The sequence below is a fragment of the Vulpes lagopus genome, chromosome 8, assembly GCF_018345385.1.
Source record: "Vulpes lagopus strain Blue_001 chromosome 8, ASM1834538v1, whole genome shotgun sequence".
NCBI lineage: Eukaryota > Metazoa > Chordata > Mammalia > Carnivora > Canidae > Vulpes > Vulpes lagopus.
In genome coordinates, this window is record NC_054831.1 from 31,132,417 (window position 1) to 31,159,318 (window position 26,902).

The window sequence follows — 26,902 nt, forward strand, 5'->3', positions numbered from 1 at the left end:
AGTTAGTTGTGTGTGTTACCTGAATTTATAATAATGTTCCAACATCTCAGTAGTTACTCTGAATTACCTTTACATTTTTGTTATTAAGTAATTGGAAGACTTAATAGGGCAGTCTCCTTGTCTTTGTTCTTTGGTTTAGATTTTGTTATGTCTTTCTCTGTATGTTTTATTATTATTATATTTTATTATTATGATGATCTGTTTAGTTTAGTTGACCCAGGGGAGAGACTAGTATATGTTTGATTATGGAATATGAGCATTTAAAGAAGGCTGCTGAAGATTATTACTATGAAGGTGCCAATAACTTTGTCTTACACATTGAATCAGATTATCTTAGACTGTGTGTGCCAGTCATTAGCTATATACATGGCAGCCAGATAGATTTTGAAACAATACAAAGCAAATTTTTAATAGTAATAAGTGATATTTTCTACATTAAAAACTTCTCTTGATTTAAAGAAATGTTTCTGTAGATTCAAAGATGAATAGTATGAAGAGAATTTAGTAGAGATTTTCTATGTTTTAGCATAATCCCTACTGTACTGAATTTGATTATCTTTGGTCTCATACCCAGTTTGACTCATGGCACTTTATCAGTAAACAGATTTTTGTCTCTGTTACTTTAGGTTTATCTTAAGGTTGAAATTAATACAGAAATATTTCTTTCATATACTTAACAATTTAATAACATAAGGTCAAGATAAAGGATTTTCAATTCCTTTATGTGACTTTTGCTATTCTTTAACTAAAGATAAATTGGTTAAATATTCCCTAGAAGTTTTTAAGTTTTTCTTAAGCCAATATGTCTGCAGTTTCAGAGTGTTAATGCCAGTGTTTGTTTAAATTGTGTATGAATTATGTGTGCATGTGTATAAGCATTAAAAAGAAATATAGAAAATGAGATATAATAAGTTGGCACATTAGGATATAGGTGACTTTTTTCTTTTGTTAAGAGTTTGGTTAAGATTCCTATTATAAGCATCTGCGCAGTAATTTCGGAAATGAGTTTAAGATCATCTTCATAAGCATAAATGAAAATTACATCCTAGTCTGAGAAAGGCAGTTGGTGTTATTCTTTGGCAAAATTGGTTAAATTCATGTTATCTCTCTTGTTTATACAATTAAATCACTCTTCTGATCATTCTTTTAAAATCTTGCATTTTTTTGAATTTATAATGCCAAGTATTTGTCTTTCAGGTTTCTGCTTCTTCTCAACTTTTGTATTATAAAACCTTATGCAATGCAAAAACTTTGTTCTGATTATGCACAGATGGGAGGTTTTTGTTTTTATTTGGCATTCAAGAGATTAGAAACTTGTTTTGGGGCAAAGCCAATTTCTTCATTTTGTCAGGGTCTAAAATCATACTTTTAGTGTTTAAGCCAAATAACCTTATTTAATAGAAACTAAATAAATGTTTTCTGAACTGAAATTACTACCATTTATTAGGAACACAACTGTGCACTTTACATAAATTATCACATTTAATCCCTACAATACAGGGACAATGAGTACAGCATTCCTATTTTAGAAAGAAAAAGTTTGAAGTTCAGATAGGATAAGAAGCAATGAAACCCTGGGTGGCGCAGCGGTTTAGCGCCCGCCTTTGGCCCAGGGCACTATCCTGGAGACCCGGGATCGAATCCCATGTCAGGCTCCCAGTGCATGGAGCCTGCTTCTCTCTCTGCCTCTCTCTCTCTCTCTCTCTCTGTCTGTCTCTCTCTCTGTGACTATCATAAATAAATTAAAAAAAAAAAGAAGCAATGAAAAATCACAGGACTAGTAAGTGAGAGTTTGGGGATTTAAGTGTAGAACTGTCCTGTTTGAACTATATTTTATGACCTCCTTAAACAATGAATGACTGTTCAAACTGGCTACCCTACAAAGGCCACTCTCACCATCTTCCCTCCTGGCTTTACACAGTTAGTGCTTTCTCTGGTTTTATTTTGTTTGTTTTTCCCCAGACCATTTAGCACACATCTATCTACTTTTAGTTCTCTGTAACATACTGATTGATTTATGTTTCCCTTTCTCATATGGTTTATAATCCTGTGAGAGAAAGCATTGTATGAGCCATTTTGTTTTGTTTTTGTCTTGTGTTTGTTTGAAATTTATTGCAATTAGTTCTGGTCTACAATATATTAGGGTTTTTTTGCAACTTTACTGAGATATATTTGCAAATAACATTGTGTAGGTATAAGATGTACAACATGATAGTTTGATATATGTATATATTGTGAAATGATTACCACATTAAGTCTAGTTAATACATCTATCACTTCACATAGTTAACGTGTATCATTCAATTTGAATATCCGTTATTTAGCACTGTGCTTGGCACTTAATACATCTTTGTATTGATTAATTTGTATCAAATATTGCATATTTGTTTTCTCACAAAAATCACATTAGATTTACTTAATTAAAATAGAAAACAGGGCACCTGGGATGCCTGGGTGGCTCAGCGGTTGAGCATCTGCCTTTGGCTCTTCGCGTGATCTCAGGATTGGTGATCGAGTCCCACATCAGGCTCCTTGCAGGGAGCCTGCTTCTCCCTCTGACAATGTCTCTGCCTCTCTCTGTGTGTCTCTCATGAATAAATAGATAAAATCTTAAAAAAAAAAAAAAAAAGAAAGAAAGAAAAGAAAAAAGAAAACAGGGCACCTGGGTGGCTCAGTCAGTTAAGCGTCTGACTCTTATTTTCAGGTCAGGTCACGATCTCAGGGTTGTGAGATGGAGCCCTGTGTCAGGCTCTGTGCTAGACAAGGAGCCTGCTTGAGATCCTTTCTCTTTCTCCTCCTCCCTTCCCACTCGTGCACATGTAAGCTGTCTCTCTCTTTAAAAGAAAAAAAAGCAGAAATCATTTAAGTGAATTTAAACATTCATTTGATTATACAGTGGATAAAAATAATACATGGTTAGACAAATATTTACTGATTTAAATAAAATGATAGAATTTGTACATCCAAATTGTTTCCTTCAAAATAATTATCTAAAAAAAAAAAAAAAAACAACAAAATAATTATCTAAAGAAATACCATACTTTTCTAAAAATGCTGCTATTTTTTCAGAACCAATTGGAACTTGTTTTTATTTTCTCAGAATTTATGGTACCTTTTTTGAATATCCTGTATGAAATAAGACCATCATAAAGCTTCAAAATATCTCTATGTAGTCTTTCAAGGAGATAATACTCAGTTGTGTTAGCTTTAGATTTTTTGAGTTGTTTATAACAATATTCTCAAATATCAGTATACTTTTTCAGTGGTGCTCAACTCTGGATTAGAACAGTGTTTCTGTCTTTTTTTATATAAAGATTTAATTTTTTAGAGTAGTTTTAGGTTCACAGCAAAACTGAAAGGAAGATACAGAGATTTCCCATATATCCCTTGCCCCATAGCCTCTCCCATTAATCAGCATCTTCCACCAGAATTGTACATTGTTGCAGTTGATGAACCTATATTTATATATCATGACTCAAAGTCTATAGTTTATTTTATAGTTCACTCTTGGTACTGTCCATTTTGTAGGTTTGGACAAATGTATAATGACAGGTATTCAGCATTATAATATCATACAGAGTATTTTCACTGAACTAAAAATTCTATGTTCTGTTTATTCATTCCTCCTACCACTCCTCTCCCAACCTCTGGCAACCACTGATCTTTTTTATTGTTTCTATAGTTTTACCTATTCCAGGATGTCATATGATTGGAATCATACCAGTAGCCTTTTCAGATTGACTTGTTTTGTTTAGTAATACGCATTTAAAGTTCTTCTAACTTTGCATGGCTTGATAATTCATTTCTTTTTAGCACTGAATAATATTCCTGTTTGTACCAGTTTTTTGTTGTTGTTGTTGTTTTTGTTAATCTAGTTACTGAAGGACATCTTGGTTACTTCCAAGTTTTGGCAATTATGAATAAAACTGCCATAAACATCTATGTACAGATTTTCGTGTGAATATAAGTTCTTAAATCCTTTGGGTAAATACCAAGGAGTGTGATTGTTGGGTCACATGGTGAAAGTTTGTTTAGTTTTGTAAGAAACTGCCAAATTGTCTTCCAAACCATTTGAATTACCATCAGAAATAAATGAGAGTTCTGGTTGCTCCACATCCTCAGCTGGTGCTTCAGTGGTTTGAATTTTAGTCATTGTAGTAGATAAGTTGTAGTATCACATTATTGTTTTAATTTGCAGTTCCCACATGACATATGTGTAGCAACTTTTCACATGCCTACTTGCTGTTTGTATTTGTCTTTGGTGAGGTATCTATTCAGATTTTTAGTTCATTTTTTTAATTAGGTGGTTTGCTTTTTTATTGAGTTTTAAGAGCTCTTTTTATATTTTGGTTAACTGCACTTTAAGTCTTTCTGTCTTTTGCAAATATTTTCTCCAAGTCTGTGGCTTGTCTTCTCTTGACAGTTATCTTTCAAAAAGCAAAAGTTTTGAATTTTAGTGAAGTCCAGCTTATTTATTCATCGTTCATGATTGTACTTCTAGTGTTATATCTAAAAAGTATTGCCAACCCCAAAATCATCTGGGTTTTCTCCTATGTTACCTTCTGGGGAGTTTTATAGTTTTGCATTTTGCATTTAAATCTATAATGAATTTTGAGTTAATTTTTGGTTTAAAGTCTTTGTTTAGATCCCTTTTATTTTGGCCCACAATGTCTAGATATCGCAGCACTATTTGTTGTAATGACTCCTTTTTCCATTAACTTGTCTTTGCTCCTTTGTTAAAGATCATTTGACTGTGTTTATGGGAGTCCATTACTGAGCTATATTCTGTTCCATTGTTCTGTTTGTCTATTCTTTTACCAGTGCCACACTGTCTTTGTAGTAAGACTTGAAGAAGCTGGGTAGAATCATTCCTTGAACTTTTGTTCTTCAATACTGTGTTCATTATTGCCACCTTCTTTTGAACAACATAGATATTAGTATAAAATGAGAGTCCAGACAACAAGATGTTATAATTGTATTGCTACCTCAATAAATGTTGCAGTTGAAATGTATACCCCCCAGAAATTTTTGTTTAATTGTTTGAAGGAGAGAAATAAGTAGGGAGCAGACTTGCTATGAGTATACCTGTAAATGCCATTTCCTTATATTTAGTAATGATTCCATATCTTATTTCACAGAGTATAAATGATAAGATAAAGATGAACACATATATGAATATAACATGATATTTTTTAGTGAAGTTAAATTCTTGTTACCTGCACTTATCATTTCTTCCATGCTCTCATTTCTTCCATTCTTCCATTATGTTGACATTTTTGTAATGAGGGTTCATGGTAGGTGATTGATGTTCAAACTTTAAGAAGATTGTGCCAAACTTTCAGAATTTGCACAAGCATTTCTTTTTGAATTGTAAGATTAAGAAGTAAAATATTTTTTTCTTCCCATCAAATGTTGTAATTAAAGTGAAGGGACTGATGTCTTAATTTTTTACAAGTCAGGATTTTTTTAAAAGATTACTTAATGAAACATTGTTAATGAAATGGAAAGGAGTTAGTACTACAGGAGACATAATTATGTTTACATCTGAGGCCAGAGATGTTTCTCTCTTTTCTGATCTTTCCTCAGACCTAGCACATTGTCTTGCACAATAAAAATTGAGAAATGAAAACACTGTACCTTTAGATAGAGTCGATAAATAGTGATCCTATATATACCGTTTTATCTCTTCATACAAATATCAATTTGCAAATGTATTTAAATTCTTCATTATAGTTGGTGGCTAAAGGAGTAAAGAATTCTGATATGTCTCCACCTTTGGGACAACATGAAGCAGGTGGCTCTCCATCAAAGCAACAGATGAGATCTGTTATTTCTGTGACTTCAGCTTTGAAAGAAGTGGGTATGGTAAGTAAGTTTTCTAAAATTTAGAACTCCTCAAAGCTAAAGATTATCAGAAGGATTTAAATTTAATGAGATTACATTAATTCCTAATGTTTCATTAAGTTTTTCTAGGGAAAAAAAAACTTCTTAAGATTTTTGTGTATGGTTTACTGTGAGTATTGGAGCCTCATTACTCATGGGTTTATACATCAATACAGAGGTTTATACATAAAATACATAAAAATAGATTTAACTGATTGTCTCTCATTTTTACTCTAAAAGAATATTGAACACTTGACAGGATGAGCAGTGGGTGATATTGGCAAATTAAACTCCAATAAAAAATAATTTAAAAAATTTCAAAAATGTGAACACAAAAAATAAAAATAAAAGAATATTGAATAAAATATATACAGAAATGTACAGAAAATAATGCAACATTTTTGTACCCCAGCTCTTACAATTAACAGATATTTTAAAAAAAAAAAACGTTCATTTTTCTCTAAAATAATGTCTCTTTGGTACTTTAATTAATTAACTCTAGGAATAAAGTCCAAGACATGTTTACATTTATTTTTAAATCTTTGATGTAAATTGAACACCAATAAAAAATAAATTTATTATTAAAAAAAGAGTTACTCAAAGACAACATAAAATAAATAAATAAATCTTTGATGTAACAAATGTTAGAGGATTTAATATAATTATACTTAACCCACCAATTACTTCTTTTATCTCCTGCTTATGAATCTCTGTCATGCTATATGGATAATGAAACAAAGAACTGTGGGCAAGTAAAAAGTTTAAACTTAGAAGTATATGTCAGGTGTTCCTCTAAGACATGAAAACACTGTTCTAGGATTAAAGGAAATGGGCTCATGATGTGGAATTTCAGCCTAGAATTCAACACACAGGAGGGAAAAAGTCTATTGAATCATTTAACATATTAATCTGATTTTCTCTTGTCTTTTTAATTAATGTCTCTGCCTTTTAATTGCTGAGTTTCATTAAGTTTTTACAGTCAAGACTGATATTAGTACACCATTTTTTTATAGCCTTTGTGTTTATTTTGAAAATAAGACTGAGTATGAAAATACAAGTTTCTTGGTCACTCTCAAGAATTTCATGTAAGAGCTATTTTTTTTTCAAGAAGGTTTAGTCTCTTTTTCTTTCTGATAATGATTTTGTGTGTGCTGCGTTGTTCACTTCAACTTTAGATACCACTGTGTGGTTTCCTTCCTGTACCCAGTCTCACATCTCAACTAGCTGTTCATCTCTCTGGTTGTAGCGACTGCTAATTCCTGACTACTTTATTGGGTAAAATCCTCTTTGTCTCATTTACATGTATTTACTTTAAAACTGACCAGTATACTTTTTTGTATTTTAATCAAATATTACAAAATTTGAGGTAATCTGTGTCATGAAGTGCTTTTCTTTATGTATTGTCTTGGTAAATATTGTTTACTTAAAACCTTGAAAATTACTCTTTCTTACTCTGCATCTTTCAGGTACTTTTTTTTTTTTTTTTGCTTTCATAGCTTTCATAACTACTCATTTCTTCTTTTTGTGTGTTTAAAAATTCTTGTTGGTCTACGTCACTATGATTGTACTAATCAAAAGACAGAATTTTTATTATTGTTGGTCTAAAGGGCTCAGAACTTATTATTTCTTTGCTTATGGAGAGAAACCAATTCTCAATTATGTTTAGTAGTATGGCTTAATAGGAACATATATACATGAAACATAAAGACAGCATCAAAATAACACAGCCTAGCTAGAATTATTTTATCCACCAAAACTCCCTAGGTTTAATTAAGAGTGTATATAAGTTGAGGCACCTGGATAGCTCAGTTGGTTAAGCATCTGACTTTTGATTTTGACTGAGGTCATGATCCAGGGTGATGAGATTCAGCCCTATGTTTGGGCTCTGTGCTGGGTGTGGATTTTCTCTCTCCCTCTCTCCTTTCCTTGCATGAGTGTACACTCTCTCTCTCTCTCTTAAAAAAGGGCAGGAGGAGTATATGAGTTAATTTTCTTTTTATTTTTACCACTGACCTAAAATTACCAAAAATCAGATGCCAAAAAGGAAGAGTATAAATATGTGATCAGTAATCTAAAAATAAGACAAATAATTGAGAATTGGCCGTTCTGTTTTTAAGTCTATTACTTGATTATTTTTAACTATTTCTCATTTCTGATAATGAAGGAAGTTATATTAACATTTTACAGGGATAAAAATATTCACAAGGAGCAATTTAATGGAAAACAAAAAGTAACAAAACCAAAATTTTTAAGGTAGACATTTAAAATAGCATTTTTCTTACTCTGTGACTATCTGTATTTATAGGATAGAAGTTTAAGTGATGCCCAGGAAACCTCAGAAGACATGCAGAAGACTAACAGTGCTATTTCAGTAAGTACAATTTTCAAACTCTTTCTGTCAATCATTTTACTTAATTGTATACTTATTAAAGTTTATTTAACATTTTAACTGTTTCAGAGTAAGCGGGAAATACTACGTAGGTTAAATCAAAATCTTAAAGCTCAAGAAGATGAGGAAGAAAAGCAGTGTCACTCTGATACATGTGAGATAGTTGTTAATGAAGATGCCAAAGAGCATGAGAAAGAAAAATCAGTTTCATCTGATCGCAAGAAATGGGAGGCAGGAGGTCAACTTGTGATTCCTCTGGATGAGTTGACATTGGACACATCCTTTTCTGCAACTGAAAGTATGTATAAAATGTTAATATTCTGTGTTGGCCTAGCACACTTGTAAACTTGTAGACTGGATACTTGGAAAGAAAGAACAGGTAGAGGGATTGAGGAGAGGCTGCAAAGATTTATTTGTATGTGAAAAATAGAGAAAACTATTCATCCTTAAGAAACACAAGGATTTCGAGGAACATGGGTGGCTCAGTGGTTGAGCGTCTGCCTTTGGCTCAGGTCATGATCCCGGGGTCCAGGGATTGAGTCCTGCATCGGGCTCCCCACAGGGAGCCTCCTCCTTCCTCTGCCTATGTCTCTACCTCTCCTTATATGTCTCTCATGAAAAAATAAATTAAACCTTAAAAAAAAAAACCACAAGGATTTTTTATTACAAAATTATGTGGTATGAGAGAGAGGACTAATGATACATATTTAGATTGTATTACATTAACTCTTTCTACCAGTTGTATTACTTTAATCTGTTACTAGGAACAATTCTTGATGAGAACCAAAGTAGCAAACTTTGACAGTATCTCAGAAAGATCCCTTAGATATGTAGTCAGAGGTATCAGAAAGATCTCACTTAAAGATTCCTTTATTCAGCAATAATTATTGAGCAACTATTTTCTTTTCTTTTATTTTTTTAAGATTTTATTTATTTATTCATGAGAGGCACAGAGACACAGACAGAAGCAGGCTCTGCTCAGGGAGCCCGATGTAGGACTTGATCCCCCGACCTAGGATCATGCCCTGAGCCAAAGGCAGACACTCAACAACTAAGCCACCCAGGTGTCCCTGAGCAACTATTTTCTTGCATTGTCCAAGTTACTGAGGAAGATACAACAATAAATGAAAACATGTGCTCTTGTGGTGCTTACATTCTGAAAGGGCAGGTCTGATTGTCAACCAACTAAATTTAGTTTTAAGTAATTTTTTTAATGGACTATTTTCTTAGAATTCTTTCTTGCATTGGAGAAAAGCTCAAAGACTCCAAACTATGGTGTCTTTTATTTTGGTTACTCAGCAGTTCTTTATTGAATCTCATTAAATGCCACATATTCCTCAGCAATGAAGATACAATAATGGTTAAGACATAGTCCTCCTTAATGAGCTTAGGGCCCGGGGGAGAGGGAGACAAGGCAATTATAATTGATAAGGAATATACTAGAAATAATTTTAGGCTACTGTAAGAATATGTATCAAGACATAAATTGGAGTTGAGGAACCCAAGGAAATGATTTCTGGAAAAAAGAATGAGTCGAGGGATAAGTAGTTAACCAAAAGCTAAGCCAAGTGTTTTAGGCATAGATGAACTAGAACCCAGATGAAAGAGCATGTAAAATTCAGGGAACTTGGTATAAATCAGCATGGATGGCAAAGTTCAGAAGTCAAGTCAAAGAATGGCAAGTAAGAAGCCCTAGAAGAGGTAAGGAGGGATGATCATGAAGGGTACTGTACATTGGCTCTTTCAAACAGTATAAACTTGCTCTGAGCGCAGAGAGCAGTCTTTGAAACAAGGGTTAGCAAATGTTTTCTGTGAATGGCCAGATAGTAATTATTTTAGGCTTTGCAGGCCGTAAGGACTCTGTTGCAGCTTCTGTACTCTGTCACTAGAGTGTAAAAGCAGCAATAGACAATATGCAAATGTTTTAACATGGCTGTGTTTCCAGTATAATTTTATTTACGGGTATTGAAATTTAAATTTCTTAACATTTTCTTTAACATCATCAGTTTCTTTTCTCAGACCTTCTGTTTTTCGTTGTTGTAAAGAGTGTTCATGATTGTTTCCTAGAAATACTTTATAATAACTTTTAAAACCCTTGTTAGATAATTCAAGTATCTGTGTGATATTTGTGTTGGTTATTAGTCAATAGACATCTCCCATAAGATAATCATCTATCTTCTCTCATGAGAGTTGTACTGTATGTTTTGTGTTCCCTATCATGTAGCATAGATCTTATACATGAAAATTGGTCATTAATTACATAAATATGATGAACACAACTTATGTTGTGAGATCTCTCGAGTGATGGAGCTGTAATGATTTAGAACACCTCTGAGGCAAAAAAAAAACTATCACCAGTCTTATGGTGAAATGAAAGCAAAAGTAGAGAGGTTTAAGTAAGTTTTATATAAGATGAAAAAATCCCTGCCACATTTTCTTTAAAAGTAGGAAGAAAGAATATATGCAGAATAAAAACAGAAGAATTGGGTAATTTTGGAACTCCTAGGTGGCTCAGTGGTTGAGCGGCTGCCTTTCGCTCAGGGCGTGATTCCGGAGTCGAGGGATCAAGTCCCACATCGGGCTCCCTGCATGGAGCCTGCTTCTCCCTCTGCCTGTGTCTCTGCCCCCCCCCCTTTCTCTTTCACTCTCTCTCTCTCTCTCATGAATAAATAAATAAAATCTTAAAAAATAAAAAAATTAAAAAATAGGCTAATTTTGAATGATTTATATAGACCTTTCAAAGACAAATATATCAGGACATATGAGATACCTTATTAAAAGCACTTTTATATGAAAAGCTAGGATGAGACTGAGAATAATGTTATGAATAACACTTTGTCTCATAAGTTCAAAAATCATGTTTAACATAGCAGGCAATATATTTATGTGATAAGTTTTTACATAGTATAAACAGTGTATAAAATTTCTCCCTACCTCAGCGTATACCCCATTTCCATCTCTCTATAGATACATATTTTATACCTTTATATGTTATATATCATTTATTATATTTATTTTCTAAATAAGTGTATTTTAAATCATTTCACTACATTAAAAATTCCCTTCATCTTTTTTATAGCTGTGTAATAATAGTCCATTGTATGATCGTACATGATTTACTTTTCTTAAGATTTTATTATGAACAATTTCAAACATAGCAAAATTGAAATAATTTCACAGTGAACACCATACACTCTCCATTGAGAGTATACCATTAATATTTTACTGTGTTTGCTTGATCACATATCTGTCCATCCCCTTCTATCTAACAATTAGTGTATCTTATTTTTTGATGCAGTTTAAAAGTCATTGCAGATATTGGTACACTTTGTCCTAAGTACTTCATATATACATATCATTAAATGGAGTCAATATTTTTTAGAGTTTTTTTTTTTTTTTTAAATAGATACCAGTTGGTATCTTTTTTTTTTTAATTTAATTTTATTTATGATAGGCACACAGTGAGAGAGAGAGAGGCGCAGAGACACAGGCAGAGGGAGAAGCAGGCTCCATGCACCGGGAGCCCGACGTGGGATTCGATCCCGAGTCTCCAGGATCGCGCCCTGGGCCAAAGGCAGGCGCCAAACCGCTGCGCCACCCAGGGATCCCTAGAGTTTTTTTTTTATGTTAAATTTACATACAATGAAATGCAGATATTTTAAAAGTACATTTGCTGGAGGTTTAAAAATTTTTTTAGAGATAGCACATATATAAGCAATGGGGAGGTTATAGAGGGAGAGAGAGAATCTTAAGCAGGCTGCATGCCCAGCACAGAGCCTGACAAAGAGCTTGATCTCATGACCCTGAGATCATGACCTAAGCCAAAATCAGGAGTCGACAACCATCTGCTGAGTTTTAGCACATATAACCCTATGTAACCCAAACCCCTATCAATATACAGAAAACCCTCTCTTCCCAAACAAAAAATTTCATGCCTCTTCCCAGTTTCTGCATCTAGCCTCCCAGAGGGGACTTTTTTTCTGAATTTTTCTATCTTAGATTAACTTTCTTTGTTCTAGAATTTCATTTAAACAGACTAACAGTTTGTATTCTTTTTTGTTTAGCTTGTCTAACTCAGCATAATGCATTTTTTAAGATTTTATTTATTTATTCATAAGAGACACAGAGAGATAGGCAGAGGAAGAAGTAGGCTCCCTGCAGGGGAGCCTGATGTGGGACTTGATCCCAGGACCCCAGGATCAAGACCTGAGCCAAAGGCAGACACTCAACCACTGAGGTACCCAAGCATCCCACATAATGCTTTTTGTGATTTATCTGCATTGTGATTATCAATAGTTTGTTTCATTAAAAGAAAAAATCTCTATTTAAAATTTTTGTTATTGATAAAGTCACTTCTACTTTTTTTGCTTAATGTTAGCTGGTATATCTTTCTCCATTCCCCCCTCTCTTTTAGTCTTTCGGTGTCTATATATTTAAAATAGGTTTCCGCCTATAAGAAGTATATTTTTGGGTGTGCTTTTTTAATCCACTCTTATCAACTTTAACTTGGTTATTGAGACCATTTATACTTAATGTGATTCTTAATATGGTTCCATCTAAAAATGCCATTTTGCTATTTGTTTTTTGTTTATCTTATCCATTCTTTGTTTCTTTTGCCCTTTTGTTTTTCTTTTTCATTTTTTAAGATTTCATTTATTTATTCATCAGAGACACAGAGAGAGGCAGAGACACAGGCAGAGAGAAAAGCAGGCTCCATGCTGGGAGCCCAATGTAGGACTCGATCCCGGGACTTTGGGATCACACCCTGAGCCAAAGGCAAATGCTCAACAGCTGAGCCACCCAGGCGTCCCGTGTTTCTTTCTTTTGGATTGAGTATTTTTATGATTCCATTTTATCTCCGTTATTGGCTTATTAACTGCAGTTTATTCTTTTATTTTAGTGTTTACTCTAGAGTTTGTAGCATACATCTTTAACTTATCACAGTTTATCTTCTAGCAATTGATTATATTTCACATATAGTTTAAGAGCCTTAAAACAGTATCGATTTATTTCCTCCCAGTCATTGTGCTGTTGTTTTTATTTGTTTTTAACTTATGCTATAAACCCCATAATACATTATGATCATTTATTCTTTAAGGAGTTTTAAATAATAATAGAAAAAGCTTCTGCATCTACCCATATAGTTATTGTTTCCAGTGGTCTTCATAATATTTGAATATTTGTGTAAATCAGATTTCCATGTGGTTATCATTTTTTTCTGCCTGAAGGACTTTCTTGAACATTTCTTATAATGTAGACCTGCTGGTGAGGACTCATTTCAGCTTTTGTACATCTATAAAAGTGTTTATTTTGCCTTCCTTTTGCAAAGATACTTTTTTTGGGTATGGAATTCTAACTTTGATTTTTTTTTTCTTTTAGTACTTTAATGATACTGTACCAATGTCTTCTAGTTTCTTATTTATTGTGGTAAGAACCTTCTATCATTCTTATAGTTATTCATCTGTATGTAATATGTCTTATTTCTTCTAGATTTTTTTTAAGATTTTATTTATTTATTCATGAGAGACAGAGAGAAAGAGAGAGAGAGAAGGAGAGAGAGAGGCAGAGACACAGGCAAAGGGAGAAGCAGGCTCCATGCCGGGAGCCTGATGCAGGACTCGATCCTGGGACTCCAGGATCATGCCCTGGGCCAAAGGCAGGCGCTAAACCGCTGAGCCACCCAGGTGTCCCATCTTCTAGATGTTTTTAAATCTTTCCCCTAAGACTTGGTTTTAGTAAATTTCATTATGATGTGCTTTGGTGTCATTTTCTTGTTTCTTTTGCTTGGGTTTTGTTCAGCTGCTTGCAATTGTGAGTAGCTTTCATTAAATTTGGATAATTTTTGACATTTTTTTCCAGCTTATTTTGTTTTTTTCTAGAAATTTAAATGGATCTTCTCAGTGTTTTCCTTTTCTGTAATTATCATTACTTCTTTCTCTAGCTTATTGAACATACAGAATTCAATTATACTGACAAAGTCATCTGTCATTTTTAGGTTGGTATTACTCGATTGATTTTTTTCCTCTTTATTAAAGGTTGGATTCTTTTGCTTTTTTGCATGCTTGGTCAATTTTTTGTTTGGAAGCCAAACCATGAATTTTACCTAGATGAGTGATTGTATATTTTTGTATTCCTATAAATATCCTTGATTTTTGTTCCGAGACACAGTTCAGTTACTTGTAAATAACTTGACCCTTTTAGGTCTTGCTTTTAAGCTTTGCTAGGTGGAGCAATGTCTATGTCTAATCTCTCCTCTTTTACTAAGTCTAAAACCTCTCTGAGTAATCTGCCTAATGACTTGTGAATTATAAGACTTTTTTTTCTGGCTGGTGGGAAGAGGGATTATTTCTGACCTTTTTTAACTCCAAGTTTAACTCCTTTCGGGACATCTTTTCCCTAGATATAGTAATTTCCCATGTGTGTGCTGATCGGTATGCAGCTTAAGAATCCAAGAAGCTGGGATCCCTGGGTGGCGCAGCGGTTTGGCGCCTGCCTTTGGCCCAGGGCACGATCCTGGAGACCCAGGATCAAATCCCACATCGGGCTCCCGGTGCATGGAGCCTGCTTCTCCCTCTGACTGTGTCTCTGCCTCTCTCTCTCTCTCTGTGTGACTATCATAAATAAATAAAAAAAAAATAAAATAAAAATAAAAAAATAAAAAAATAAAAAGCTAAAGAATCCAAGAAGCTCTATGGTTCTTCCAAGTTCTCTTTGTGTAGCTTTCTACTCTTCAGTACTCTGTCCTGCCAATATTAGCCACTTTTGCCTTCTGGACTTCCAATCTATTACCTCAGCTCAAAGAGACCGTCAACTCTACCTGGTTTTCCCTCCCTACGTCAAAGGGAACTAAGTTCATATCGTTTCATATGGACTTTAGTTTTTCCAGTTTTGTTAAAGAGACTTTCCATTCCCTACTATATTGTTTTGACGTCTGTGTTAAATACCACATGCCTCTAAGTTATAGGTCTGTTTCTGAGTTTTCTACTTTTTAACTATCCTTTTAAAAATTGATTCCCAGGGACCTGGGTGGCTTGATTGGTGAAGTGTCTGCCTTCAGCTTGGGTCATGATCCCAGGGTCCTAGGATTGAGTCCCAGATCGGGCTCCCTTCTCAGTGGGGAGTCTGCTTCTCCCTCTACTGCTCCCACTCCTGCTCCCCCTGCTTGTACTTTCTCTCTCTGTCTCTCTCTGTAATACAAGAAGTTAAAAAAATTGATTCCCTACTGGGAATTATTTTTGCTTTATAAAACTGAATTTCACCTGCTAATTTGCAGATTCTTACTTTCAAGGAACTAGTACATACAGATTTGTATCAACATTTTGTATTTGAATACCATTAAAATTTTATATGACTTTTATATGCTGTAATATGTGAGATTGCACCTTGTCTATGACTGCTATTGCTAGGTACTTAGATGCTTTGTGTATTATTACAGAAGGCTCTGAAGAATCAAATCTCAATAGATAATTTCCCATTTTTTGCTCTGCTAAATTTTATTTTAAAAGTTACTCCAGGGATCCTTGGGTGGCGCAGCGGTTTGGCGCCTGCCTTTGGCCCAGGGCGCGATCCTGGAGACCCGATCGAATCCCACATCAGGCTCCCGGTGCATGGAGCCTGCTTCTCCCTCTGCCTGTGTCTCTGCCTCTCTCTCTCTCTCTCTGTGACTATCATAAATAAATAAAAATTAAAAAAAAAAATTTACTCCAGAATTATTGCCAAAAAAACAATGTCAGTTGCCTACTGAAGATATGTAAGCTAAATTCAGGGCACCTGGGTGGCTTAGTCAGTTAAGCATCTGCTTTCTGCTCAGGTTGTGATCCTGGGGTCCTGGGATCAAGCCCCACATCAGACTCTGCTCAGTGAGGATCCTGCTTCTCCCTCTCACTCTCCCTCTCCCTCTGCCTCTGCCTCTGCCTCTGCCTCTACCCATATGCCTGCTTGTGGCGCACGCACTCTCTCTCTCTCTCTGTCAATAAATATATAAATAAAATCTTTTTTAAAAAGATATGTAAGCTAAACTAAAATAAATTTTCTTAGAAATACTCTTATCTACGTTTAAACCATATGGACATTTAGGATTCGTTTTCTATTTTCTTTCATTAAATTTGTAGAAACAAAATATTAATTTCTATTTCTTCTCTTTTGTACACCCCAAATTATTGTTTAATAGTCTTAATTTTCAAAAATATTCTCAAATCAAAATTTTGAAGAAGCACAATTTATTTTTTCTATTTTTCTATTCCTTGAAACTAGAATTTAATTCATATTGTTTACTTTTTTTTTGAAGCCTAGTTAACATGCGATATTTTGTTACTTTCAGATGTACAACATAGTGATTCAACATTTATATAAATTACAAAGTAATCAAGATACATCTAGCTATTATCTATCACTGTACAAGGTTGATTTATGTAATTGACCATATTTTCTATGCTGTACATTGTATCCCCTTGTTCTATTTATTTTTTAACCAAAAGTTTGTACCTTTTAACCCCCATCCCTACTTCCTCTATCCTCCCTATGCCCTCCCCTCTGGTGACCACCCGATTATTCTCTGTATATATGTTTCTGTATTTAGTCATTTATTTAGTTTTTTGGATTCCACATATAAGTAAAACCATACATTATTTGTTTTTCTCTCTCTGACTTATTTCATTTAGCATACGGACCCTCAGTGTCCATCCATGTTGCAAATGGCAAAATTTCCTTTTTTTATGGCTACGTAATTTCCTTTGTGTGTATATATGTACACACACACACACATACACATACGTAATTGACCCTGAACAATACAGGGCTTAGGAATCCAAATCTGTGTGGTCAGAAATCTGCATATTACTTTTGACTCCCCAAACATTTAATTACTACTATTAGCCTACTATTGATTTGAAACCTTACTAATAGCATAAATGAGTTAACACATATTTTGTATTTATATGTATTATAATGTATTCTTAAAGTAAAATAAGCTAGAGAAAAGAAAATGTTACTAAGAAAATCATAAGAATAGAAAATATTCTTAAAGTGCTATATTGCATTTATTGAAGAAAGTCCACATACAAGTGGACCCAAGGCTGTTCAAACCTGTGTTGTTCAGGGAACAGTTATATACCACATCATCTTTCTGTATTCATCTATCGATGAACACTTAGATTGCCTCAATATATTGGCTATTGTAAATAATGCTGCAGTGAACATAAGGATGTGTATTACTGACTTTGGGCTTTGTTTGTTCTTTGTAGTTCCTTTATATGTAGAATTATGTATGGTTAGTTTGAGATTTTTCTTGTTTCTTGAGATGGGCCTGCATACCACTATAAACTTATCTCTCAGAATTGCTTTTGCTCCCATAGATTTTGGAACATTGTATTTTCATTTTCATTTGTCTCAAGGTATTTTTTGATTTCTTCATTGACTCATTGATTTGTTTAGACTTCACATATTTGTGTTTTACAGTTTTCTTCTGCTTAAAACAAAACAATTTTTCATTTTTAGTTTTATACTGTTGTGTTTGGAAAAGGTGCTTGGTATGATTTCAGTTTTCTTAATTGAGATTTTTTTTTGTGGCTTTCATATGCTCCATCCTGGAGAATGTGCATTTGAAAAGAATGTGGACTCTGCTGTTTTGGGGTAGAGTGTTTTGTATATATGTGTTAAATCCATCTGGTCTGATGTGTTATTTAGGACCAATGTTTTCTTATTGATTTTTCGATCTAGATGATCTATTCATTGATGAAAGTGGAATATTAAAGGCCCCTACTATTATTGTATTATCATCAGTCTCTCTCTTTATGTTTGTTAATACTTGCTTTATGGATTTAGGTGCCCCTATGTTGGATGCATTGATATTTCTATCCTCTTGTTTGATGTATGCAATCATTATGTAATGCCCTTCATAGTCACTTGTTACAGTCTTTCTTTTAAAATCTATTTTTTTCTGCGTTAAATATTGCTACTTCAGCTTTCTTTGTTTTTCATTTGCATGGAATACCTTTCTCCATCCCTTCAGTTCACTTGTCTGTATGTGTCATAGATCTGAAGTGAGTCTCTTGTAGGTAGTGTGTATATGGGCATTGATTTTTTTTTTTAATCCATTCAACCACCCTTTGTCTTTTGTTTAAAGCATGTAGTTGATTTACATTAAAAATAGTTATTGATCGATATGTACTTATTGCCATTTACTTGATTGTTTTCTGTAATTGGCAGTTCTTCTGTGTTACTATTCTCTTCTCTTGCGCTCTTCCCTTGTGATTGGTGTTATATTTGTATTTGTTTCTGTTTATTTTTTCTGTACCTATCAATAGGTATTTGGTTTATATTACAATGAGATTCATATATAACATCCTGTATATCTAACAGTCTGTTTTAAGTTGAAGGTTCAAACACATTCTAAAAGCATTACTTTTACCTCCGCAGCATTTTGTTTTTGATGTCATGTTTTACATCTTATTATTTTGTGTAGCTCTTGATTAATGATTGTAGGTCTAGATGATTTTAATATTCTTGTCTTTTAAACTTCATATTAGATATGAGGGTGGTTGATCCATGACCTTTGTATTGTTTACCTTTACCAGTAAGATTTTTTTAATTTTCTCATTTCTAGTTATAGTCTTTTCTTTTTGTTTAATGAAATTCTTTCAACATTTCATGGAAAACCAGTTTGGTATTGATGAACTCCTTCAGCTTTTCTTTGTCTGGGAAACTGATCTCCCTTCAGCTCTGAGTGATAACTTTGCCAGGTAGAGAGTATTCTTGTTTATAAGTCTTTTTCTTTCAGTACTTGGAGTATATCATGCCACTCCCTTCCGGCCTGTTAAGTTTCTGCTGAAAAAATAGCTGATAATTTTATGGGGTTCCCTTGTAATTAACTAGTTGTTTTTCTCTTGCTGCTTTTAAGATTCTCTCGTTATCTTTAATTGCTGATACTTTAATTGTAATATGTTTTGGTGTGGGTCTTTTTGGGTTCATCTTATTTGGGACTCTGTGCTTACTAGAATTAGATGTATATTACCTTGGCCAGGTTAGGGAAATTTTCAGCCATTATTTCTTCATACAGATTTTTTGTCCCTTTCTCTCTTTTCCTTCTGGGACCCTATAATGCTAATGTTAATACCCTTGATGCTGTCCCAAAGGGCCTTTAAACTATTCTCACTTTTAAAAATTATTTTTTTGGGGACGCCTAGGTGGCTCAGTGGTTGAGCATCTGCTTTTGACTCAGGTCATGATCCTGGGATCAAATTCCACAACAGGCTCCCTGTGGATGTCTGCCTATGTGTCTGCCTCTTTCTCTGTGTCTCTCATGAATAAACAAAATCTTTAAGAAATAATAAAATAAAAATAAAAATTCTTATTGCTGTTCTGATTGGGTAATTTCCTCTACCCTGCTTTCTGTATTTTTTTAAAGATTTTATTTATTTATTCATGAGAGGCAGAGGGAGAAGCAGGCTTCATGCAGGGAGTCTGATGTGGGACTCAGTCCTGGGACCATGGGACCACACCCTGAGCTGAAAGCAGATGCTCAACCACTAAGCAACCCAGGCATCACTGCTTTCCAGATTATTGATCCTTTCTTCTGCATCATCTGATCTGTTAATTCCCTCTAGTGTATCAGAAGGGGCCTTGTAGCACAAACCTCCGTGGTCACCTGAGCCAGTTCCCCGTGAGTGTTTCTTATGTGAGCTACTTGCACCCTTCTGTTGTGGCTAGGTCAAGATTATTGCAGACTGACTGGTGTACACAGCTTTCTGTGAGGTCAGACTTTGACTACTGCATGCATACTAGTGAGTGGGGCTGGCCCTCTGTGTGGCTTTTTGTGAGGTCTGGTTGCAACTGTTGCAGGTGTTCTAATACAGGACTGATCCCTCAAATTGAGTTCACTTAGGAGGGTCTCTTGGGGCCAACTGAGGGTACTCTCCACAAGTGGTAGAACAGGGAATTGCTTGGGAAGGGCTCCTTACCAGCCTAGGCTGCTTACAGAGTATGCTAGGGAAGGGACTCTGAGCTAGGGTAGACAGGTTGGGTGGGGCAAATCCACAAGGGAATGCCACAGTAGAGCTAGTGGTGCTAGCACAATAGGTGGACAGTGTCAGAAAAGGCACCCACCAGGGGCACCTGGGTGGCTCAGTTGGTTGAGCTCTTGAGTTCAGCTCTGGTCATGATCTTGGGGTTGTAGAATCAAGTCCCACATCAGGCTCTGCCCTTCTCCTTGCTGCACTCTAAATAAAAGAGTGAATGAATGAAAATGGATAAATGAGTAAATTAAATATATATACCTAGCTTTTAAAAAAAAATAAAAAAGGAGGGAGGGTGGGCGTGCACCCAATAGTGCTGGGTCAGCTAGGTAGAAGGAGGATAAGAAAAATTGTACACACCACTTCCATCTCTGGAGAACTTTCCAACAGATCCCTGCCCTTCTGACACATACTAAAGTTAGTTAGTAGATTTCCTTCACTTGTAATCCAGGCAGTTTTCAAACTGCTAGGATGTGTTGGAACTTAGAGTCAATGATATTGTGCAAATGCTCTTTAAGAGTGGAATTGCAGTTTCCTACTAGGCTCTGGCTCTCCCAAACATAAGCAAGGCCCCTTGGTCATTGAAGCTATACGTTATGGATCCTTGTCTTTCTGGTGCAGGTCTCCTGGGCTGTGGAACCTCATAGGGTCCCAGACCCCTCAGTCCTCAAAGAGGGTCTCTACAGTTGTGATATCACTCACTTGTGAGTCACCATGCCAGGAATGTGAGCCCTGACTAAATTGCATCTCCACCCCTCTACCCATCTCAACGTGGTTTTTTCTTTATATTTTTAGTTCTACCTGATCTTTTGCTAGTCTTCCATTTGTTCTCAGAGATAATTGTTCTACATATAGTTGTAGGTTTTGGTGTGTCCATAAGAAGACTTGGGTTCTTGATCTTCCTTTTTTTTTTTTTTTTTTTAAGATTTATTTACTTATTTATTCAGAGAGAGTGAGAGAGAGAGGCAGACACACAGGCAGAGGGAGAAGCAGGCTCCATGCAGGAAGCCTGACGTGGGACTCGATCCCGGGACTCCAGGATCACACCCCGGGCTTCAGGCAGCGCTAAACCACTGTGCCACCGGGGCTGCCCAGGTTCTTGATCTTCCTATTCTGCCATCTTGATCCTGCCCCCTATAATATTTTTTTAAGATTTTATTTATTTATTTTAGTGGGAGAGGGGCAGAGGGAGAAAGAGAGAAACCCAAGCAGACTTGGCACTAAGTGCAGAGCCAACATGGGGCCAAAATCCAGAGACAGACGTGTAACCAACTGAGCCACCCAGGTGCCCCTCCATAAGTATTCTGTTTTATTTTATTTATTCTTTTTAAAGACTGTATTTATTTATTCATGAGAGACACAGAGAAAAGAGGCAGAGACATAGGCAGAGGGAGAAGCAGGCTCCTTACAGGGAGCCTGATGTGGGATTCCATCCCAGGATCATGACCTGAGCCAAAGGCAGATGCTCAATCACTGAGCCACCCAGGTGTCCCCCTAAGTATTTTATTTTTTTTTTCAACAGTATGTTATTTTTTTTTAATTTTTTAATTTATTTATGATAGTCACAGAGAGAGAGAGAGAGGCAGAGACACAGGCGGAGGGAGAAGCAGGCTCCATGCACCGGGAGCCTGATGTGGGATTCGATCCCGGGTCTCCAGGATCGCGCCCTGGGCCAAAGGCAGGCGCCAAACCGCTGCGCCACCCAGGGATCCCCCCATAAGTATTTTAAAAGGGATTTATAACTATATTTTTATTGCTAATATTACTAATGCCATTCATCATTCATTCTGTTCATCATTCTCTGAAAGTCTTTTATTTTTTAAAATAGTTTTTAAAAGATTTATTTACTTGAGAGAGAGAGTACGGAGAGGGGCAGAGAGAGAAAGAAGAGATTCCCCACTGAGTTTGGAGCCTGACACAGGCTCAATCTCTTGACTCTGAGATCATGACCTGAGCCAGAATCAAGAGTTGGACACTTAACTGACTCAGCCACCTTGAAAGTTTTTTTTTTTTTTATTTTTATTTATTTATGATAGTCACAGAGAGAGAGAGAGAGGCAGAGACACAGGCAGAGGGAGAAGCAGGCTCCATGCACCGGGAGCCCGACGTGGGATTCGATCCCGGGTCTCCAGGATCGCGCCCTGGGCCAAAGGCAGGGGCCAAACCGCTGCGCCATCCAGGGATCCCCACCTTGAAAGTTTTTTAAAGCATCATCAGCATATAGGACCTTTCTTTCTTGTGATGTGTTCAATTGGATAGATCTTAAATCTGCTTTATAATACAGTGATAGTATTATGTTCTATCCATGAAATTTGTTTTTCGTGTCTTTTTCTTATAGAACATACAATGGGAGAGGTTATTAAATTAGATCCTGGTGGATCTCCAAGAAAAGTCTGGGGGAGAAGTCCTACAGATTCAGTTCTAAAGATACTTGGGGAAGCTGAACTGCAACTTCAGACAGAACTATTGGAAAACACAGCCATTAGAAGTGGTAAGCAGAAACAAGTTGTTTTTTTATACTAGAAGTAATGTTATTAAAAATCGAATTGTATTTTTCAAGATCTCTCTACTTTAAGTGAATCATTTATAATAGACTATCTTTTAATCATAATAATTTCCTAGTTGGATGGAGAATAGTTGTATTTTCTGAGGAGTTGTCTCAAAATTACGGTCTTGAATTTTGACTTGATATAATCTGGATGAGATCTTAAAGGGAAAAGGAAATGTGTATAGGGTGAGCTAGAAAAGTAGAACAGTCAAAACATTTTACACAAAGAAAGATATAGGAGCAATGCATGTGGTTTCTGGAATTAGGTTGAATAAAGATATCTATAATAAGTATGACAGACATTATCCAAGGACTGGGGAGGATGAATTGTGAGGTAGGAAGAAAACATTTATTTTCCATGAGTATTTGTGGGTCTTAGTATTACAGCTATGCATATGAAGAATGTCCATGTTTAAAACAGGTGTTTTCATATTTTAAAGTTTATTCAAATCAGAGGTTGAATATGGTTTTTCTCTTCAGATTTTGTGTCTAGACATGAATATATGTCACTCCTGTGTTCTTTCTCTCAGTCTATCTTTTTTCCCCTCTCCCTTCTTAACTGTCTTTGTGAACTTTGTGCATACTATTATTTTTGCCTTTTTCATGCAGTATTATCACTTACTTGTTTTCACTTTTGTCTGTCCTTTGAAAGCAAGGATGATCTTTTTACTTTTTGTAGCTTTACTGCCTAACACATTAGAAAAGACAGACAGCTAATAAGTGCTCCATAAATAGTTGGTAAATTGAAGTTTAAAAAAAGTAAGACAAGTCATAAATTATTTCTCACTTCCAGTTCTCTGAAGATGGATTATTTGAATATGGAGAATACTGATATTGACTATAGAATTAGAGTGATGCTCACATTTGAAACTGACAGAAAATAACATAGGAAGTAAGGTTATTCATTCACAGTATATATAAAGAAATTAGCCAGATGATAATATGCCAGTGAGATGAACCTATACACATGTTATTAAAGTGTCGAAAGCAGCTTGCTATTTTTTTTTTACTAAGGGTTAATATACTAGCTGTTAATCATTCTAGGATTTTCTTTAATATTAGAGGAAAAAGCAATTTGAAGAGAGATATAATTATTTGAAAAAAAAAGGAAGTACACAAAATGTGTGTATTTGTAATTAACTCATTCACACTCTTGTGTCTGGAAATTGTGCAGTTATATGCCAGACAAATATTCAAAAACAAAAATACTCGTAACTTATTAATTCTTATATCTTAGTCTGATCTGGTTATCAAAATGCATCAGGCTTTAGTCAGAAAAAAATGCCTCGGGGCTAAAACATTTGCAAAAATAATGGTTAAAAATTAAGAATATTTTGTAATCTAAAAGTCCTTTATGTGTTTATCCTCAATAGAACTATTACTTTATAAGCATCAGATTCTGATTCCTTTTATGTAAAATCATTATTGCTTAAATGTATGTAATTTGCTGTATAATAATACTTAGGCAATGTGAAAGCAAGTCGTTTTCTCCATATTCACATAATCCATCTTCAGAGAACTGGAACTGAGAAGCAATTTATAACACGCACATGAGAAAATGCTCTGCATCACTTGCCATCAGGGAAATACAAATCAAAACCACAATGAGATACCACCTCACACCAGTGAGAATGGGGAAAATTTACAAGGCAGGAAACCACAAATGATGGAGAGGATGCGGAGAAAAGGGAACCCTCTTGCACTGTTGGTGGGAATGTGAACTGGTACAGCCACTCTGGAAAACTGCGGAGGTTCCTCAAAGAGTTAAAAATAGACCTGCCCTACGACCCAGCAATTGCACTGCTGGGGATTTACCCCAAAGTTACAGATGCAATGAAACGCCGGGACACCTGCACCCGATGTTTCTAGCAGCAATGTCCACAATAGCCAAACTGTGGAAGGAGCCTCGGTGTCCATCGAAAGATGAATGGATAAAGAAGATGTGGTTTATGTATACAATGGAATATTACTCAGCCATTAGAAATGACAAATGCTTCAACGTGGGTGGAACTGGAGGGTATTATGCTGAGTGAAATAAGTCAATCGGAGAAGGACAACCATTATATGGTCTCATTCATTTGGGGAATATAAATAATAGTGGAAGGGAATAGAAGGGAAGGGAGAAGAAATGTGTGGGAAATATCAGAAAGGGAGACAGAACATGGAAGACTCCTAACTCTGGGAAATGAACTAGGGGTGGTGGAAGGGGAGGAGGGCGGGGGGTGGGGGTGAATGGGTGACGGGCACTGGGGGGCACTTGACGGAATGAGCACTGGGTGTTATTCTGTATGTTGGCAAATTGAACACCAATAAAAAATAAATTTATTATTTAAAAACAATTTATGATTATTCTTAATTTTTTACTTTAATTGCTAAGTATGGAATACTAATTAGCTGTTCCTACTACTATGTATTAAGCAATAAAGCTACAAAAAGTGGAAAGATCATCCTTGCTCTCAGAGGACAAACATAAATGAAAACAGATAAATGATAATATTGCATGAAAAGGGCAAGAATAAAAATATGCACAAAGTTAAGAGGGAATGTAGAGATGTTTAAGTAACTTTATCTTGGATAGTTAACAAAGACTTCTCAGAGTTTGTCATCTGCCCTCTTTAATTTTTCCCTAACTACATTTACTTAGAATATGCACCATGCTGGGATTTTAACACAAAGAAGTCACAGTTTCTTACCATTAGGAAATTACATGTGGTAAGATCTGTGTTGGAAGTATTGTGTGTGTAATGGTATAGAGCCACAGATTAGGAAGCTTTAATGTTGTCAATACTGTATAGTTTCACTAAGGTTGATAAGGCCCTTTGGGCCAGAGAAAGCCACAGAGAGAGCAAGTGATGTTGAGCAAGACCAAAAATTAAAAAGGAGCTCAGTGGATAAATAAGGGACAGAATGAAAAAGAAGACAATACACAATTCCAGTATATGCAAAGACAAAAGGGTTTAATTAATATGTGTGTAGGAGCAGCTTCATACTGTGGAAGAGAATGGGCTTTGGTTCAGTTCTGGTTTGATCCCAGATCCCCAGCAACCATGGGCAAGTTCCTCTTTTAAAAAAAAAAAAAGATTTAATTTATTTATTTATGAGAGACTCAGAGAGAGAGAGAGGCGCGCAGAGACACAGGCAGATGGAGAAGCAGGCTCCATGCAGGGAGCCTGACATGGGACTCGATCCTGGGACTCCAGGATCACGCCCAGGGCCAAAGGCAGGCGCTAAACCACTGAGCCTCCCAGGGATCCCTTTCTCTGACTTTCACATTCAGTGTTCTCCATGTGTAGAATGGAAACACTTATTAAGGATTGTTTTGTGGATTTAATGAGGAACATAAAGGACCTGCAATGTTCTTTAGTCTTCCAATCTATATGTCACTTTCTCATCAATTTGATTGTCTTAAGTTCTTTTCGTTAATAGAAGGGCTCACGTGAACAATACAACCAAAGATTTTGCATGTTCATAGCAATTTGTCTTAAAACTTTCTTCTTCTTTTTAATGATTTATTTATTATTCAAGAGGGAGTACATGGTGGAGAGGGGCAGGGGGAGAGAGAGAGAGAATCTCAAGCAGCCTCCCCACTGAGCCTAGATACCACACACACACACACCCCAACACACATACACAGGGCTTATTCTCACGACCCTGAGATCATGACCTGAGCCAAAATCAAGAGTTGGATGCTTAACTAACTGAGCCACACAGGTACCCATTAAGACTTTATTCTTGAAGGTCAGTTTGGCTGACCTATAAATCTTTGGCTTGCATTTCCATTACTTGAATGTCTTACTATGTAAAACCCCATTATATTCTGGCATAAAGTATAGCTATCAGAAATCTATGACAGTCTTACTTTCTTTTTCTTATAAATGATTTGGTCTTTTTGCTTGGATATTCAAAGGGTATCTTTCTTTTTCCTTAAAGGCTTTTTTTTTTTTTTTAAGATTTTATTTATGTATTCATGGGAGACACAGAGAGAGTCAGAGAAATAGGCAGAGGGAGAAGCAGGCTCCCACTGAGCTACCCAGGTGTCCCTTCCTTAAAGTTTCTTAAAATTTTTTTTTT

General features: G+C 35.5%; 1 protein-coding gene across 1 annotated transcript in view; it reads left to right on the forward strand.

Moving 5' to 3' along the window:
* The window catches only part of NEK1 (NIMA related kinase 1), a 234,607-nt gene that overhangs the window by 138,927 nt on the left and 68,778 nt on the right, over positions 1 to 26,902 (forward strand). Inside the window, exons 27-30 of the mRNA XM_041767197.1 lie at positions 5,734 to 5,865; positions 8,189 to 8,254; positions 8,342 to 8,570; positions 22,622 to 22,774. Coding sequence (XP_041623131.1) covers positions 5,734 to 5,865; positions 8,189 to 8,254; positions 8,342 to 8,570; positions 22,622 to 22,774 — 580 coding nt within the window. The remainder of the gene's footprint in view (positions 1 to 5,733; positions 5,866 to 8,188; positions 8,255 to 8,341; positions 8,571 to 22,621; positions 22,775 to 26,902) is intronic.